The sequence below is a fragment of the Cottoperca gobio genome, chromosome 23 (assembly GCF_900634415.1).
Source record: "Cottoperca gobio chromosome 23, fCotGob3.1, whole genome shotgun sequence".
Classification (NCBI taxonomy): Eukaryota; Metazoa; Chordata; class Actinopteri; order Perciformes; family Bovichtidae; genus Cottoperca; species Cottoperca gobio.
The window spans coordinates 13,659,667-13,676,236 of record NC_041377.1 but is presented as its reverse complement, the minus strand read 5'-3'; the positions used below and the strand labels follow the sequence as shown (position 1 = coordinate 13,676,236).

Sequence of the window (16,570 nt, the reverse complement as noted above, 5' to 3'; positions counted from 1 at the left end):
TTTTTTCCTGCTGCAGTGAAATCATATTGTGAAATATCACTGACATATTGTGAAAATAGACCATGGGATAAAAATTCCACTTAAACCAATTGTTATGATATTATTGTAGGCAAATCGGCAGTTACCTCCACTGTTTAATGCTCAACATTTGAATGGACATACCTTTGATGACAATAGGATGATTTTTTAATTTTAATTTTGTTATTCCCAAGTCACGTTGTCATGGTCACGTTGGCAAAACAAAGCAATTACATATACGCAGTCCTGGGAAAGACAGACTCTGCATGTATTGATCACGGATTGCAGAAAAAATATTTTTTTACTATTGTTACTTGGGTCTGAAGACAACAAATTATAAAATTAAGCGGAGTTTTAAAAAAAAAAGTGCTTTCCAGAGCTCTTAGCCTGCTCTTCATCTCGTCATGAGGCTACCACACTAACTACTAGCCGAACACACCTGATCTGACCTGTTTTGACTGTCTATTGAATGAGTTATCAGTTGTCATCACTACCATTCTAATGGCTCAGATGGGGCAAAATGGGCCAAGCACCCCCCCGCATGTTGTGAAAGTGAAAGTGCATCTTAAACTTAATGGTCAAAGTTTTAAACACGTGATTAACGTTGTTAATATTTAAGAAAACAACTTGTTTTAGGTTTAGGCAACAAAGCTGCTTATAATTACTATGGCCACTAGAGGTTGTTGTTGTTTTGTATTCGTAGCGGTGATCCACCATGTGAATAGATGATAACACCCTTCTAAATCTTTTAGCAGGTGTATCAGGCCCCTTCTAACCCTACCTATGAGGCTGATAACCACTGGTAACGCCAATCTAATGGCCTGATAAAATCCGAGCGGGTAGACAGTTGTGTCAGCGGTCGTGTTGCATTGAAAAAAACGTAAAAGTAGCTATAATACACGCTCGTTTAGAGAGAAAGTGAGTCTTATATATGGAAACCCATTCTGTTGTCAGTGTGAGTTAAAGCATTAGGGCAATAAACCTCTTTTAACAATGTAGCACGACTTAAAACCTGAACATCATCATTGTTATGAGGACATGACTACTAATCTGCGTATTGTTACAGTGATATACTGTGTCCTATAAACACATTTGTCAGCATGTTTATAAAAGGCTTTACCTCTGCCTATAGATGTTTTGTCTGAATGGTGACAGAGAGTTATGTGTATTACATAAAGCCCAAAAATAATAGCATGCCAAATCCAGAGCCTAGAAGCACAGGCTGAAATGATAGGGCTATTCAATTACTTTTTTTAGAAGGGCCAGATTTGAAAGAAAATTAAGTGCCAAGGGGCCGGACATTTACATTTCCTCTGTCTGACCTGTAAAGCTAGGAATTTATATGTGAAACCAATGCACCTTTTTAATCATACTTTTGTTTTAATACTCACAATTTTTGTTTTTACCTCTGTTTAACCGCCTGCGTTATCACTTTTTAACAAAATAAGTATGTATGTGCTTAACAACAGACATAACTAATAAATGACCATTACTTTTAACAGTCCACATATTCAGTTTGACTCATTGCAGTTTGTGCAGTATTTGCTCTTTTTAAGTAAATGAATGAAATAAAATATCACTCCTGCACCTATTGGCATTTAAGCTACTGAGGTGCAAGTAACCTCGAAGAAAAATGTTTAAAGTTTAAAAAGGTAACTTTTTTTCCACTGCTACCTAATAATACCATGCAACACATCTGGAGCCTAAAATTGTTAGGAAAACACAAAACCATTCCCCCTGTCGAGCTTGGGGCCGTGTCTCCAAGCCACAAAGGTTCACTGCACTACACGCAGTTGACCCCAGAGTAATCATGTCAGCACTGTAAAAGAATTAACTGCTTCCCTTTCCACTGTCTGGACAGAATAAAACATGTTACACCACCTGCTCCAAGATAACTCAGTATTAATGTACAAAGGAATTATATCCTGCATATGGAGCTGTATATTTCACCTTTTGCTAAACCTTTTTTCTTTGTGCACATATATATCCTCAGCAGTGCTAACCCTAACCCTCTAAAGCAGGATGTGTAGATTTATGTTCTTCACTTCTACTTAATTGTGGAAATAGTTTAGCTTCATCTATCCAAACTATGTAAATACTGCTGCACATTTACTGCAATGTGTAATCCACGTGTTATACTAATGCACGGCCTACAATTGGCAAATGAAAAAAGTTATTCAAACCTGGCGCTATGACACAAAGCAGGTGCCATGATTGAGACTCCATAGAATATACTCAGAAATATAATAGCCAATGGTCCAAATTAAATGTATAGCAGAGGTGTTATCAGACGAAACACACAGAGAGTTTTCCAAGTAGTAGCGAAGCATTTCTTTTTTTGGACAGAGAATTCCAGGAGAGACAGATGTTCACATGTGCACCAAAATAATGATTCCAGCAGATTCAGTAAAAAAAGAAAAACACCCAGTTGAGAGCCAGTTATGAATGAATGACTTGAATGAATCACTTTTCCTGACATGTTCTCTCTCCTTGTGTTTAATCATTCAGTGGTCCAAGCTCTGAGTTGGCACTGATGTTAAAGTAGGAAAGAGCCTAACACTCTATCTAAAAGATTTGCTCCATTAAAAGTCACAAGATACCCTGAAGGCTCCTGATAAAATGTTTGACTTCCTGAACACACATTCAGCTCCAGGAAGCAATGATTAAGTAAAGAGCGAGAGATGTGCAACACAGCAAATCAAGATAATAAAAAAGAATCCTTACATCTTTGGCTCAGCTTATATGTCCTGTTGTCACTACTGAACACACATTGAGATTATCCCGGTCCACTGTGAAACACAGAAGACCACAGATGTTTCTCAAGTCTGATTTCTCACAAGAGAGCCTAGGAATTTGAGACTGATGTAAGAGTGCCAGCATTTTCCCAACTTTTTTCCAATCTTGGACAAAGTTGCAGACACTCCAAAGGCAGGGAAGGTTTCCCTTTCAGACTTTAGGTTCTGACTGCTGAGGACTGATAACTTGTGGAAGAAGAGTCTGTTCCTCCTGCCTTTTGTAAATGTTTCTACCTGCTGCACACTCGTCAGCCATCGCTGCATCACGTCACCGAACAATAACAATGGCACCGTGCATCCTCCGGGATAACTAACTACAACGTCTGCAGCAGTAAAGTGCACGCACAAAGACGGTAACATCTGCTCTATAAAAGTGTACACCGGCAAATTATACAGTCCATGTAAATAAACACATGTGGGAAACTAGTTTGAATGCATGTGCGCATGAATGCTCAGCCACGCACATATCGTACACAATCTTTATTATACCTACTAAATAAAGCGGCATTTTTATATCAAAATAAACATTGTTTGATTACGTCTCAGCCAGTGTGCTGCCTTCACGTACTCATGTTTCCTCTCATCTGCAACCTCTTTGCAAAGTGCTTCAAAAACAATCACCCATGTTCAGTTTTAAACAGAACTGCGCCATGATTGGCACGGCAGATGTGGACGATTGTTTTTAAGCGACACTGTCAGGTGAAACAAGTGTAATGACTGTGGGAAGCAATTTTAAATCCATTAAAATCTCTTTTTTTCTTCATCTTCTTTTAATTGAAAGGGCTTCTCCCAACTGTCATAATCAGAACTTGAGCAATACCGGTCGTAGCTTGAATCTGGATCTATTTGTCTGAAGCTCCAAATAATCTGGATTTAATCTCCAGCTCTTTTGTTTCTAGTTTTGGGATTATGGGATTATGAAGCATTTGTGAAATGTGCTCCAGTGTGGGACTTCGATTTAAAACTCCAGACAGGATCTGTTTTGGACATGAGAATATGTAGGAATCCATGTTACATACATTAGCGTGAGATGTGTGGAAATGTGTGTAAGGCTGGAAACTCTGGGAGAGATTGGAAACACTCCCCCCTCTGGCACAGAAGTGAAATATTGTTATGCTCTCACACTCAATTTAAATGTTGCACACAACCCACACAACATCTTGAAAATGTATAAAGATGCATACTGATTGGATCTCCAGGTGATTCTGGAGTTTTGCACTTTTATTTCATTTATTGTGCACATCTGCCTCAATCCTGTAAACCAGCGGGAATACAGGAATTTCAAATCGTTGCAAAAACCCTCTTTGTCGTTCCAGTTCCTTTCACAGTTCACAAGAATTTATGTTTCATTGTCTGTCTGTCTTTCTTTTTTTTGTTGCAGATTTGAATAACATCCCGTCTGACCTGCCAGCTGACCTAGTGAAGATGGATCTGTCCAGAAACACCATCAAACATCTCAGGCCCAAACAGTTCCTGCTGTCCAAAGACCTCAAGCTTCTCAACCTTAGCAGCAACAGCCTGCACCGTATAGACACAGGTAACACAACTAACCTCTCACACACACCTGAACACTCACATCTGGGCGCTTCAAAGCATTATGCCATGGCCACATAGATACTTGTCTCAGATTAGTTGGCAGGTGTTCATTAAAATCAAGACCATCCCCCCCTAAAATATGTATATGTCGCTTATTATACCAATATTTACATTTATTGTTAGACGGCAACCTCTTGTTGCCGTAGTAATTATGACAGGAGTAAACGAGGAAGTCAGGTGACGTAGTATAAAAAACGACAAAATTTAGGCAGGATTACAAGAATTAAACCCAGTAGACCACTGTTTATATTCTGTTTGAAAAATGTACTTATTTTATCTTACTTACTTAAGTTATCTTACATAGCTTACTTAATTTACGCCAATTTAACTTAGCACAGATTTACGAGGTCTGTGATCTCTGAGTGCTCTTCTAGTTAAATCTATTACTGGTGATGAGGGGTTGCAAACAGACTTACCTTTGTCACTAGCCAAAGAGGTTGGGAATCACTGGGTTAAACTACAAATAAGATGATGAAAAGGGGTGAAAATAGTGGCACAAGCAACAAAAATGGCCCATCTAACAGCACAAATAACCAAATACATAACTCTCAATACTAAATACAGATAAAGGAAAGGATTTGGACATTTCTTCAGGGGAACACGAGACGCTTTAATGCTCAAGAGATCAATTTTACTGAAGCAAATGATCACCTCTGAATAGTAATTCTGCCTCAGCACTAGCACCATTAAAAAGTGCAGACTCATTACTCTCTCCGGACTAATGAAGTCTGGGCTCATGTCTTCCTGCCCGGGAGGGACATCCTTTACAAAACTTTGTAGTTTTCTTCACTACCCCGCAACACATGTAAGCAATCGACAGCAGCGCACCCTGGTGTGTCCGAGACTATTTGGAAACTGAAAAAGAGATTCTATAATTATATATTTTTTTAATTATATAATTCTGCGAGCTTGTGATGACATATGGTCTCAATCATGGTCACTCCTCTTTAGTCACATTTGGAGTGAAATGTTTAGAATCATTTACTAGGTTGTTTATCTCGCCTTTTCAGTCATCGTTTGGCACACTGGGGTTATTAATAATAGATGCGCAATTATTTGCATTCGTTTTTTATTATTGGTTTTGGCTGATTTGTGTGCCAGACCGCTGTGGTTTATTCCTTGCATCACAAATCCCAAACTAGACAAAACAATCATTTAGACTGTCTCAGGAGAGTGCAGTGTATTTGAAGTTCAATTAGTTGCACTTTCTAAACTTGAAATTTTTAGGAATTCCATCTGGAACTTCAAATATTTCTTAATGCTCTTCAACTCCGTGTAGAAGATCCCGTAATTGAAGCAACAATGAAGCAGCAGACATATATTTAATAGTGGAGCTTATGCAACTGTGATATCCGTAGTTATGGTGACCAGAGACTTTAAAGTAGTGTTTATTTGTTATAGAGACTTGTTGCCAACATCAGCCCAGAGCGGGGCTAGCCTGGGGGGGGGGGGGGTTTGTTTTTGTATCATTCTGCCTGTTTATTTGTTTGCTCAAAGAGCGTTGATGCACATGCTTTAAAAAGCTGGAAAAACTGATGAGGCTTTAAAGCGTTAGGCTTGATGGGTGTTGTGGTGCACGGATTAAAATACTTGGAGATTACTTATACACAGTATTTTTTTCTCATGGCCAGTGGCCAGTGCCTGAAAGCACCATGAAAGAAAACCATACTGGGCTTTCTGTGGCCACAGTGGCTCACAAAATATAAAAGAAGAAGTAGCGTATTTGTGAGAGTCGTGATTCTCATGAGTTGAGCGATAACAGGGGCCTCCATGAATCCCTCCATTCTCTTCTGTGCTCTCCTAAAGTTCCTTCTATATCTGACATCTTTATGGTTGAATGATGAGATTGCAGCAACAGTAACTCATCTGTTACAATGATGAGAAATGGTTTTCAGAAGTGTTATATTCCCCAGTGTCCATTTTTCTATTTCTTTCATGTCTCTGTCTCAGTGATGTCTTTATCATAAATATATTTTTCTACCTTTATACTGTATGCTTCACGCACTCTCTTTTTCCTCCTCCTCCCGTTTTCCTCTCCTTCTCTCTTCCGCTCTGTTAAGATCAAAGCTAGGCCCAAGGCTAGTGGACAGCGTGAAACAGTCTCCACTGTCCCATTACACCGAATTATGTCTGGAACCTTTTAAGGACGTCCACAGTCACTTTTTTTTTTGTACTCCAGCTCAATTGATTCACCAGCGGGAATGTATAAGAGACAGCTAGAAATAATAAAACTGGAGTGACATGTTATGGTAAAAAGTAACTTAAACTGCTATTGAATAAAGCAAAAATAATGATGAATCTGTTGTGACAAACCCACAGAAATCATCCAAATCTGCAGTCCCTTTCAGCTCTTTTGAGTATTTTTTTGAGCCCAAAGTTTTTCTGTTTTGATTCACTCTCACAGCTCTCATCAGCACAGTTTCCTTACTGACCCTGTCTCCTAAAAATCAAGTTCCCATACACTTAAACTGCGTTTTGAGGGAAACATTTTCTCTTGGATCACGGTCGTGGTTTTAACGTTGGCAAAAGGCAAAAACCCTACTTAGTAAAAGGTTTAAAATAAATACATTTGTTATGTAACAAGTCAGCACTTGACCAATCCAAAACTTTGATTATACGTTTGGTGATACGTCAAAATCAAAAGGAATCGGGTTACAGTCTTGTTGTCTTGCTTTCCTGGCGCAGTAGGCAGCAGTTTCTGCGAAAAAGCTCCAATAGACCCACTTTGCGCTACCTGCCAAGCAGACAACGTTCGCGACCAGCTTGAAAATGGAGCATTTAGAAACTTAAGAGTCAGAAACATTTCCTCAGGAGTTGGTGGAGACCAAATACAGAGTTTTAAAAAAGCGTGAATATTGGCCTAACATTCGCCAGGCGGCCAGGAAAACTATTTCAAGGGAATACTCATGTTGCTCTATGTCTACAGGGTGTTTATTTAAGAAACTGCTAAAGTGTTCAGGGAGAAAAGATTAACTTTTTAGTATTCAACTTATTTTGTCTTATCTTTCCGTCCCAGCTGCATTCGCAGGCCTGCTGTACCTCCGTGAGCTTGACCTGTCCAACAACAGCCTCCATTACTTCCAGTACGGTGTACTGGAGGACCTCTACTTCCTACGGAAGCTCTCGCTGGAGAACAACCCCTGGATCTGCGACTACAACATTCACTACCTGATCTACTGGCTCAAGCACCACCCCGGAGTCTTCTACACTGGCCTGATCTGCTCCGAGCCACGGGAGTTCAGGGGCTGGCGTGTCGAGGAATATGTCAAGACCTACAACGGGGAATGTCCCAAGGATAGACAAATTGGAGGGGTGGATACAGGACAGGGAGGACCAGGGGGGACGGACAATGAGGCAGTGGGGGAGACGGTTGAGGGGCAGGATGAGCCTCAACACCTGAAAGAGAATAAGCCCAAAAAGTTTGAGATCATCAGGCTGAGGTAGAATGGCGGTGGATCAGTGAACCGGTGTGGTTTAGTATGGAGGTCAAAGTGTTGAGTGTTGGATTAAAATACAGGTCTGTAGAGAGGCTGAAGAATGGATAATTAAAGGTAGACTCCGTGATTTGATGTTTAAAAGTACAATTTGGGGATTAAATCCTAACCTACCCTAAGTCCTTGTTAATAATCAACATTTTCCATTTTGTGTGGATAACAGAAAGTTTTTGGACAATTTGGGACATTTTCTTAAAAAATTATAAGTTGCAATGTCATATTGCTAAATTTACCTTTAAACAAAAGTTTAGTTTTGTTGTATCTTTTCGCAGAACAATCCCAACACAGTCTGTATCAGATCTAATAACCCCAACAAAGATCTCTCTTTGAATTTCCCACACAAAGAACTGTAGGTGCTCTCTTTCTTTCTGTTTCTGTCATTTTAATATTGAGTTCAGGATATACTTTTTTTTCTCTCTCTCTAAAAAGTAGTTTTTGGTCTTTTTTTGTATTCATTTGTATTGTACCACATTGTCAACCTGTTTTCTGGAAATAAAATTAGGTTTATTTTTTCTGAAAATTGTTTGACAGATATGATGGAAGGCAAAATTGTAGGTCGACACACTGAACTTGTTGACCCATACTGCCACTGGTTAACAAGCAAATATGACGAAAAGCAGATGTATAAATGCGTTACACAGTAAATCACTGTTGTGTATGTTTCCAGATATACCAACTGCATCATGACTGATTATTATATCTAAACGTGCCAGATTGTAAAAATGGCCTAATATTAGACGTTAACAGTGACAATGATGGTGGAATTTTGTTTTGGAAATCAACAATTTACTCCTGAAACTGCTCACAAGTCACACAAAAGATGCACATGCACCCAGGAAAGGAATTTGGAAGCCAAAGTCAAAAAAACAAGGCTACACTTGGATTGTTCCAACAGTTGTTCCACTTAAAACTAAATCAATAAACATTAAGGCAGATTAACTGTATCAATTTCAGAAATGAACAATCAGCTACACGTCTTCCGGATTGGTGTTTAAATAAGGCAAACTTGGCATTAGACACAAATACAGATTGTGTCCTGTAAGTCTTTGTCAGCTCAGTTACTTAAGCTTCACTGTTGTGTTGGCAGGAATAATTTTGGTAAAGTTCAGCATTAAAGGTAATTTTAAAAGTGATTTCCTGTTTACCAGCTTGCATGTAAATGTGGTTAATTGTTTCTGAGTGCAGTCACACATGTTTTCAATCACCACAGTATTTATTGTCTAAAAGCAATGAGCAACCAACCTGCAGCTATAGATCATGTGTAACCGCACAGTGCCATCTAGTGTTCACAATTCAGTGGACCACAGGATGATTTAAGGAAGACCTTCACAGCCTCTTATATACATTTATGACAATGTAAGCTATAATTATGTAGTCAAACAAATATTGATAATTCACAGTCTTTTGGCTGTTTTCATCCGGAGCGCAGCAGCAGAGGATCATAGCTCGTCACAGCGGCACCACAAGAGGTACCTTGGGTGAAATACTCAGAGTCTTATGCGCTATGATGTTATAGTCCTTCCCAGTTTTTCAAAAGTTTGGAGTGAGGCATGAAGACAGCATTCTGACAGCATTCTGACTAAATACAACACAAAGAATCTTCAGGATAACGTTGGTGAGGCCAGCAGGTGTGGAGGATGCTTGGAATAGTTACATTTTGTTGATAACTTGATTTATTTTGGCAGTGCAAAACAAAAAAACCCTAAAAATGGCTTATTGTAACTTTATCCATCTGTCTCTTATTACGCTATTCTGAAACAAACCCTGTCCTTGTCCTTTTAGCACCAGCTGAACAATTACCTCTTGAGAGGTAAGCTATAAAAAAAGTACTTTCCAAAAATGGCCGTAACTTCCTCAATGCAAAGGTTGTTGAGGCCAGCTTTATTCCACATCTTCTTTCATCCTTCTTCTCCAACATTCATGATGGACATGTCCTTCACCCTCTTCCGCTTCCCTGTCCTATCCACGTTTGAATCAGCAACATGTCTTCTTCTCTGGTGGGGTGTAAGCAGCCACCATGGCATTAACAGGCCGAGAGTTGGACCGGAGGATTACTCGAGGTGTGTCGTTGCTCTCCGAGTCCTCCTGCTGGACATTGAGTCCATTACGAGACAGCAGCTCTCTGGCCATCATGGTGAAGGCTTCTTCCACATTCTGACTCTCCTGGACACAGAGGAGGAGATAGAGAACTTAAAATAACAATTTCAACCAACTCCTTTGTTTGTTTTTTACATGCGTGAGTGCACTCATTACCTTTGCAGATGTTTCTAGAGCAGCCAGTATGTCTCTCTCCTTTGACAGATTGCAGGCTTCCTCAAACTTAACCTGACGTTCCTGCTCCAGGTCACATTTGTTACCTGCATGGAGACAATCAGGAAGAAGAGAGACGCAAACACAATACCTTAATATTACCTTAATCACCCAACAGGTGTCTATATCACCAAAGCAAATGCACCTTATTTGTATGCTAAGGATAACATTTCAACACACTTAAGTGGGGGAGACCAGGAATGGTTGTAACACTTTTTGTCTCAGCACCTATAACTCGTATATATATATCTATATATATCTATATATATATCTATATATATATATATATATATATATATATATATATATATATATATATATATATATATATATATATATATATATATATATATCCAAGTCCATTCACTATTTACCATTTAATATATGTGTATGTCTCTATATGCATATCTATGCCTATATACATGCCATGAGGCACTGTACATTTCTAAAAGGCGTTAAAACCATCATTACACCTGTTAGCGATAGCTAGCGGCATGGAGTTTTTAAATTAGCATTGATAAAATATCTCGCATTTTACTTAAGAGACTACTCTTACAAGTTAGAACTTCAACACTCGGCCCAAAAATTACGTTCCTACCTAAAAATCAGTGTTTTGCTAAAAGATCTGCACACTTCTTAACAGCCATGAAATTTCACATGCAATGCCAGGAAAGATGTGATCATACATGCAATTGATCTGATGAATCTCAGGTACTGTTACAACCATCCCCAAGTATTGCTGCAAACAAGTTTGTAAGTGCAAATATCAAAGAAGTAATCCAGTGAATTGGAAGCCTCAATTTTGCACACTTTTTGTCTTCAACAAGGAGAATTAATTTCACTTAAAGTCCAAAACTTTCACCATACAACCTTGCAATTCATTAACTTGATCGCTGCGTTTCTATTATTTTGTCCACCATCTCATACAAATCACTTCAAAGGCACACATTCATTCATTCACTGCATTCATTCGGCAAACATGTTAACAAGTCACATCCACACTCACCTATGAGAACCAGCACTACATTGGTTGCTCCATAGAGCTCCACCTCTTTGATCCAGTGAGTCACGGAGTCAAAGGTCGGCTGTCGTGTGATGTCATAGGCAATGATGGCGCCGTGAGCGCTGCGGTAGTAGCTCTGAGTGATTGTGCGAAACCTCTCCTGACCTGCCGTGTCCCATACCTGCATCTGTCACACATGCACACACACATACATACACACATTAATTTCCTGGAGAATGACTTGCCTCATCCTAACTTTACCCTAAACTTTACATTACCCTAACCTTAAACCAAGTCTTCACCCTAGAATGTAATGATTTACATTATGAGGACCATTATTCCCCGAAAGGAAGGCGAGTCCCCACAATGTGACTGTGTAAACAGATGTATGTCCCCACAACAACAGTAATACACACCCACACACACATGGGAAATAGTGTGTCAGATTCCTTGTGTCCCTATGCAGAATATTCCCTGAGCATCTGACAGAACTTGTTAATGTGGTAACAGCTGTCATAACAACGATTGGTTGCTAAACTCACCAGCTTAACCCATTTGTTTTCAATGCTGGTGTTGATGGTTTGAACTGTCAAATCAAATGAATTAAACGAAAGCTCACATCTCTGCATTTCTGAATATAAACCTAGAATAAAACTGACCATGATTTTAACTGCTTTTTCACGCTAAAGCTCGTTTAGAATGTGTAATAAAGAAAAAGAAGAAAAAACACAAGAAACAGACAGAAAGCAATGAGAGACTCATTTTGTTAGTTAACAACTATAACAACTAAAGCCAAACAGACAAAAGAACTCACTACAACTTGGGTTCATTAAAACAGAAAACTCAAGGAAAACATAATCACTATGGATACATAATGTGACATTAAATAAACCTACTATAGATGAGGAAGGCCGAGGGGGAAGCTAAAGGTAGAAATCAATATTTCTGGACATTATCTGAGTTATGTTCCTTACATTTAGTTTTATTTTATATCTTGTTGACTTATAAACATTTATATTATCCATGTCAATTTTTATTTAATTAATTCAATTATTCTTTTCTTTTTAATTTGCCTATTTATGATACTATTCCAAGTCTCAAAAATCTTCTATATCATCTGTTTTATGTCTGTGAATGTATATTAATAGACATTTATAATAGTTGTTTCATATAAAATGGAAATGAACATTTACGCAACATAAATATATACTGTAACCTTTGGCTCAATTAAAATATTTGAAACAAAAATAAAACAGCAGCTAAAGCCACTTATCACCAAAGATAGAAGAAGAAATACAAAAGTTAAATGTGTTCAATATCGAGTAGGTCAACTAAATACAGCCTCAGGCTTGGATCGTCTGTTGGGGGTTGGGGTAAACACAAAAGCAAGAGCTGTCGTTGTTTGGACTCCTTTAAACACTGAACTCTTTACGATTCCCAAGCAATTCTATTTATTGTGTTACTTTTACAACCTTATATTGTGATTCACTGATTCATAAAAACACACAGATTAAATCGGGGGGAAATGTTTCTAGGCTATGAAATGCTGACTCCCTGCCTACACACACGGTCAGTGAAACCGGTCATCACAACCATTAATACTTAAGGATTTATGATAGATTAAATAATTCCTCTTTAATTAAAGTTCATGGGATGACTTGTTTGTTGACATGAGACAGCATTCCATGATCTCTTTTTATTCTGCAGTCATCTAACTGGATTGGAACAATACAGTTGGTGTAGGCGTGCGTGTTGAGTGACAGATTGTTCCTTATTCTTGACTATGACAAATCAACAGATAAACCTACAGTAACATAGATACAAACAGAAGGAAAAAAATGGTAGTATATTTTGCTAAATCGATTACTTTATTTGATCATTCTAGGCACCCTTACCCATGAGAGGCAGAGAATGCAGTTCCCGCATCTACCCGATGATCAGTACACACAGTTTGCACATGAATGAGGAAATGATAGACCAGAAGTACTCAAGCAACATAGTGACTTTAAAAGCATGCCGAACTAATTGTTTAGTTCCTTTTCAAGCTTAATGGCGACACATGGAGACGTCATCCAGGTTTATTTATGCCTGCACAAAAGCTTAAGCAGAGCAACCTGAAGGACAGGTCCTTCATGAGATCAGCTGGTCTGACTGGTTTTGCTTTTTGTCCTAACTGACACTCTAACCAGAGGACAACTCTCACTGTGGTGTCATTTATCCCGAAGTCTAAAGAAAAAAATCCATCACATCGGTCAGGAATTTTATTTCCCAATGTTCTGCTTTTCATTTAATGTTCAGGTCTGTACCTATTCTATGCAGTCTGTCATTGACAGAGCCAGGTGGCTCTACAACACCCATGATAAGGATCAAGGTATTTAGCAGGAATTACTGGAGCATAATCAGTGTTTGTGCAGGGTTGACCGTATTACATTTAAGACTTTTTAATACCACATAGAATCCACATTAATAACCAGTCATACAGAGCCAAAGTTTGAAAATATGATGGAATCCAGTAGGGATGATATGGCCCAGAAGGATTTATTACTGTATCACATTATATATTCCCAGAAGTACAATTACCTTATTAAAATTACCCCCGCCAAGTAAGCTATGTTTTCGGTTTGGTATGTTGGTTTGTTTGTGGGTTTTTTGTCTTTTTGTTAGCAGGATAACGGAAAAGTTACTTTATTTGGAACTTGGTGGTGGTGTGCAGCAAGGGCCAAGGAAGGGACAAACACCATTGAGCGCCCTTGAAGTTCCTAATGATAGCATTGAATTGGGACCCAGATAAGCCACATAAAACGGATAGATGGATTAACCAATTAAAAATTCTCATTTAAGACTTTTGAAGGCCTTAAAGCCTTTCAGGAAACTGAATCAAATGCTTTATAATCTTAAAGTCTGTCTTTATATCTTTCTAATGCCAAACCTCGACTTTGATTTACAGTCACATGCAGGTAGGCCCAATTTTAACAGTGGTTATTGGCTTCAGTGACCACATCTTGTACTGTATTTTAAATATTAATTTATATGGCTGGTTGCACAGAAAGGTCTGCATATGAGAGATTTGATGCTCTGTACTTTATATTCTTATCACCACTTCTACACACACACACGCCGCCGAAAGACTCCACAACACACTCAAACACACCACATGGATGCTAACCTTAACTCTCTTCCCCTCGATATCCACGGTCCGTACGGTGAAATCCACTCCGATGGTGTTCTGCTGTCTCTCTGAGAAAATCCCTGACTTGAAATTCTGAACTAAGCAGGTCTTCCCTACATTAGAGTCTCCAATCAGGATGATCTTAAACAGGAAGTCAAAAGACTCATCGTGTTCAGGTCCTGGGGTCTGCATTGTGGAGGTACAGTAGAGTCTTTTACTGTGGATGTGAATGTATGCAAATGAAGGAAATGGTCCCCCGCTGAAGTGTAGATCGCTTGGAATGTGAGGCCAGGAGATGCTGGGTTATCTTTAAGTTTGACTAAAGGCTGAGTCAAAGGAAAGAAGAAGAAGTTGTGTCCAAAAAAAATAAATTACTTTGCTGTTTCTCCTTCCAGTGAAAGCTTCAGGCTAGATTTCCAGCAGGGTAAATTGAGTTACATTATTCCACATGTGGGATTTAAAAACCAGTTTAAGGTTTAGAAAGTTTGTTTGTGAAGATGTAAAATGGTGCTGTTCAAATGTTGAGAACTGCCTAACAATCCATTTACCTCACCAATATTTTCAAAATAAAATTTAAAAAAAGGTCAAAAAGACTGTGCGCATTGTAAAGTACAAGGCACAGAAGCAGCAATCTGAAAGAATCAACTGGTTGTTTCAAAAGGTGTATTCTCTATAATTCTGCATTTTCTCTGTCTTGTGTCTTGTGTTGAGCCAGTTCAGTCTGCATCCTCCCTCATGTGCTCTTTCAGTAGGACAAAACTGCCTCAGTCTCTGCCGCTCCTTTCAGCTCCTTCTCAGGTGTTGACCCACTTTGTGGCCTGCAGCAACAGACAGCATGAATACACATCACATCCTTTTTGTCCTGCACAGGTTCTGCTGAGTCGTCCGTCAACAACTTCCTTTGAATAAAACAACATTTTAAAAGATCCTTGTGTTGTAATCTAGGTTTCTATCCAATACACCTGCTGTTCTTTCACACACGTGCCAGTTTCTCTGCCTCCCTTTATCTCTGTGTCCTTCTGTCATCAGCTTTTCCTGTTCCAACTGACTTATAGCCTCCTGCGTCTCTCGCTCTCGCTCTCTCTCTCTCTCTTCGTAGCACCTGTGGAAACAATAGAAACCCGCCCTACCTGTTCTGAGAAAGTAGCCCTGCCCCATTATGGCTGTGGGATCATGGGAAATGCAGTCATTTACTGTGATCCATCCAGAATTGTATTACTGTGCCAGTAAAAACTCATCAGTCACACCAAAAAGAGTGTAAACACATTTTGGGATGTTTTGATGCTTTGAGAGAACTAGAAAAGGAAGTTCTGTCAATTTGAAAAATGCTTAGCCAAACTTAGGAGAGTTACTTTGCACTCTCTGCTGCATTGTGGACTTGTGGAGACAAATACAAGGTGAATCACAAATTATATAACACGCTATTAGCAAACTGTTGTTTAAATATGAAAACCACATACCAGAGAGTGGCCACATCTTAAATGATCTCAAATTATTAGGTAACAGATGAAAGTAGTGAAGAAGACTGCATAAACAATAGCTACAAATTAAAGGCTGTATGAGGTCACTGAGGTCATGTCCTCTGTCTTTTTTATACTTAAATGTGTGAGTTTTGAAAACCAGAGGGGAGCTTACATTCTCCAAAGTATTTTATTTTCCTGGAGATCTAGGTACAAATATAGTATCCAAAAGAAACATATTTCTTCATGTTTCATGACAACAACAAAACAAGCCCCCCTATTAGAAAACATTTAAATACCATGCCTTCGTCTCATCGATACTGTCTTATATAGGCAAGAGCATTAGACAATGAAACAGAAAAAAAAGAAAAATGGATAACGGATTAATGTAAAAAGTAGGCAAATTTACTTTGGACACATCTCTCATCACCATCTAGGAGATTACATTCTACAGTCAGTGAGTCAAGTATGTTTTAGATGTTTTAATTGTACTACTTTTGAAACAGTACAATCTATCAGTTAATTGAATAGTCTAAATATACATTTTAAAAATCTAAATAATGTATATAGTGACTTTAGACTGGCAGTATTTTTGGATTCAGGTTCTGATTTTATGAGAAGGATAAGTATTTCAGTTTCTCAGTATTCATAATGCACGCACATTGCACCTATGAGTTCCTTAAATCGTGTCTGAATCAAACATCTGTCCTGTGCGCTAATCCGCT

The 16,570-nt window shown here is 38.7% G+C and overlaps 2 protein-coding genes across 3 annotated transcripts in view; one reads left to right on the top strand and one right to left on the bottom strand.

Moving 5' to 3' along the window:
* lrrc17 (leucine rich repeat containing 17) overlaps positions 1-10,437 on the top strand; it is a 29,323-nt gene extending 18,886 nt beyond the window's left edge. For both annotated transcript variants that reach the window (XM_029462197.1, XM_029462198.1), the window contains exons 4-5: positions 4,195-4,350; positions 7,426-10,437. In XM_029462197.1, coding sequence (XP_029318057.1) covers positions 4,195-4,350; positions 7,426-7,853 — 584 coding nt within the window. In that variant the 3' untranslated portion in view covers positions 7,854-10,437. The remainder of the gene's footprint in view (positions 1-4,194; positions 4,351-7,425) is intronic.
* LOC115028415 (ras-related protein Rab-19-like) lies at positions 9,878-15,356 on the bottom strand. The gene is made up of 4 exons (XM_029462199.1): positions 14,383-15,356; positions 11,220-11,403; positions 10,157-10,260; positions 9,878-10,066 (listed from the first exon to the last, which is right to left on the bottom strand). Exons 1-4 carry the CDS (start codon positions 14,575-14,577, stop codon positions 9,878-9,880), a joined length of 672 nt encoding a protein of 223 aa, XP_029318059.1. The 5' UTR covers positions 14,578-15,356.
* Between the last annotated feature and the right edge of the window lie 1,214 nt (positions 15,357-16,570).

Coding starts and splice junctions, on each gene's coding strand:
- LOC115028415 (XM_029462199.1), bottom strand. CDS start 14,577: ATGCAGACCCCAGGACCTGAACACGATGAGTCTTTTGACTTCCTGTTT. Junction 11,404..14,382: donor TCGAGGGGAAGAGAGTTAAG/GTTAGCATCCAT, acceptor CATGTGTGACAG/ATGCAGGTATGGGACACGGC. Junction 10,067..10,156: donor CTCTAGAAACATCTGCAAAG/GTAATGAGTGCA, acceptor CTCTGTGTCCAG/GAGAGTCAGAATGTGGAAGA.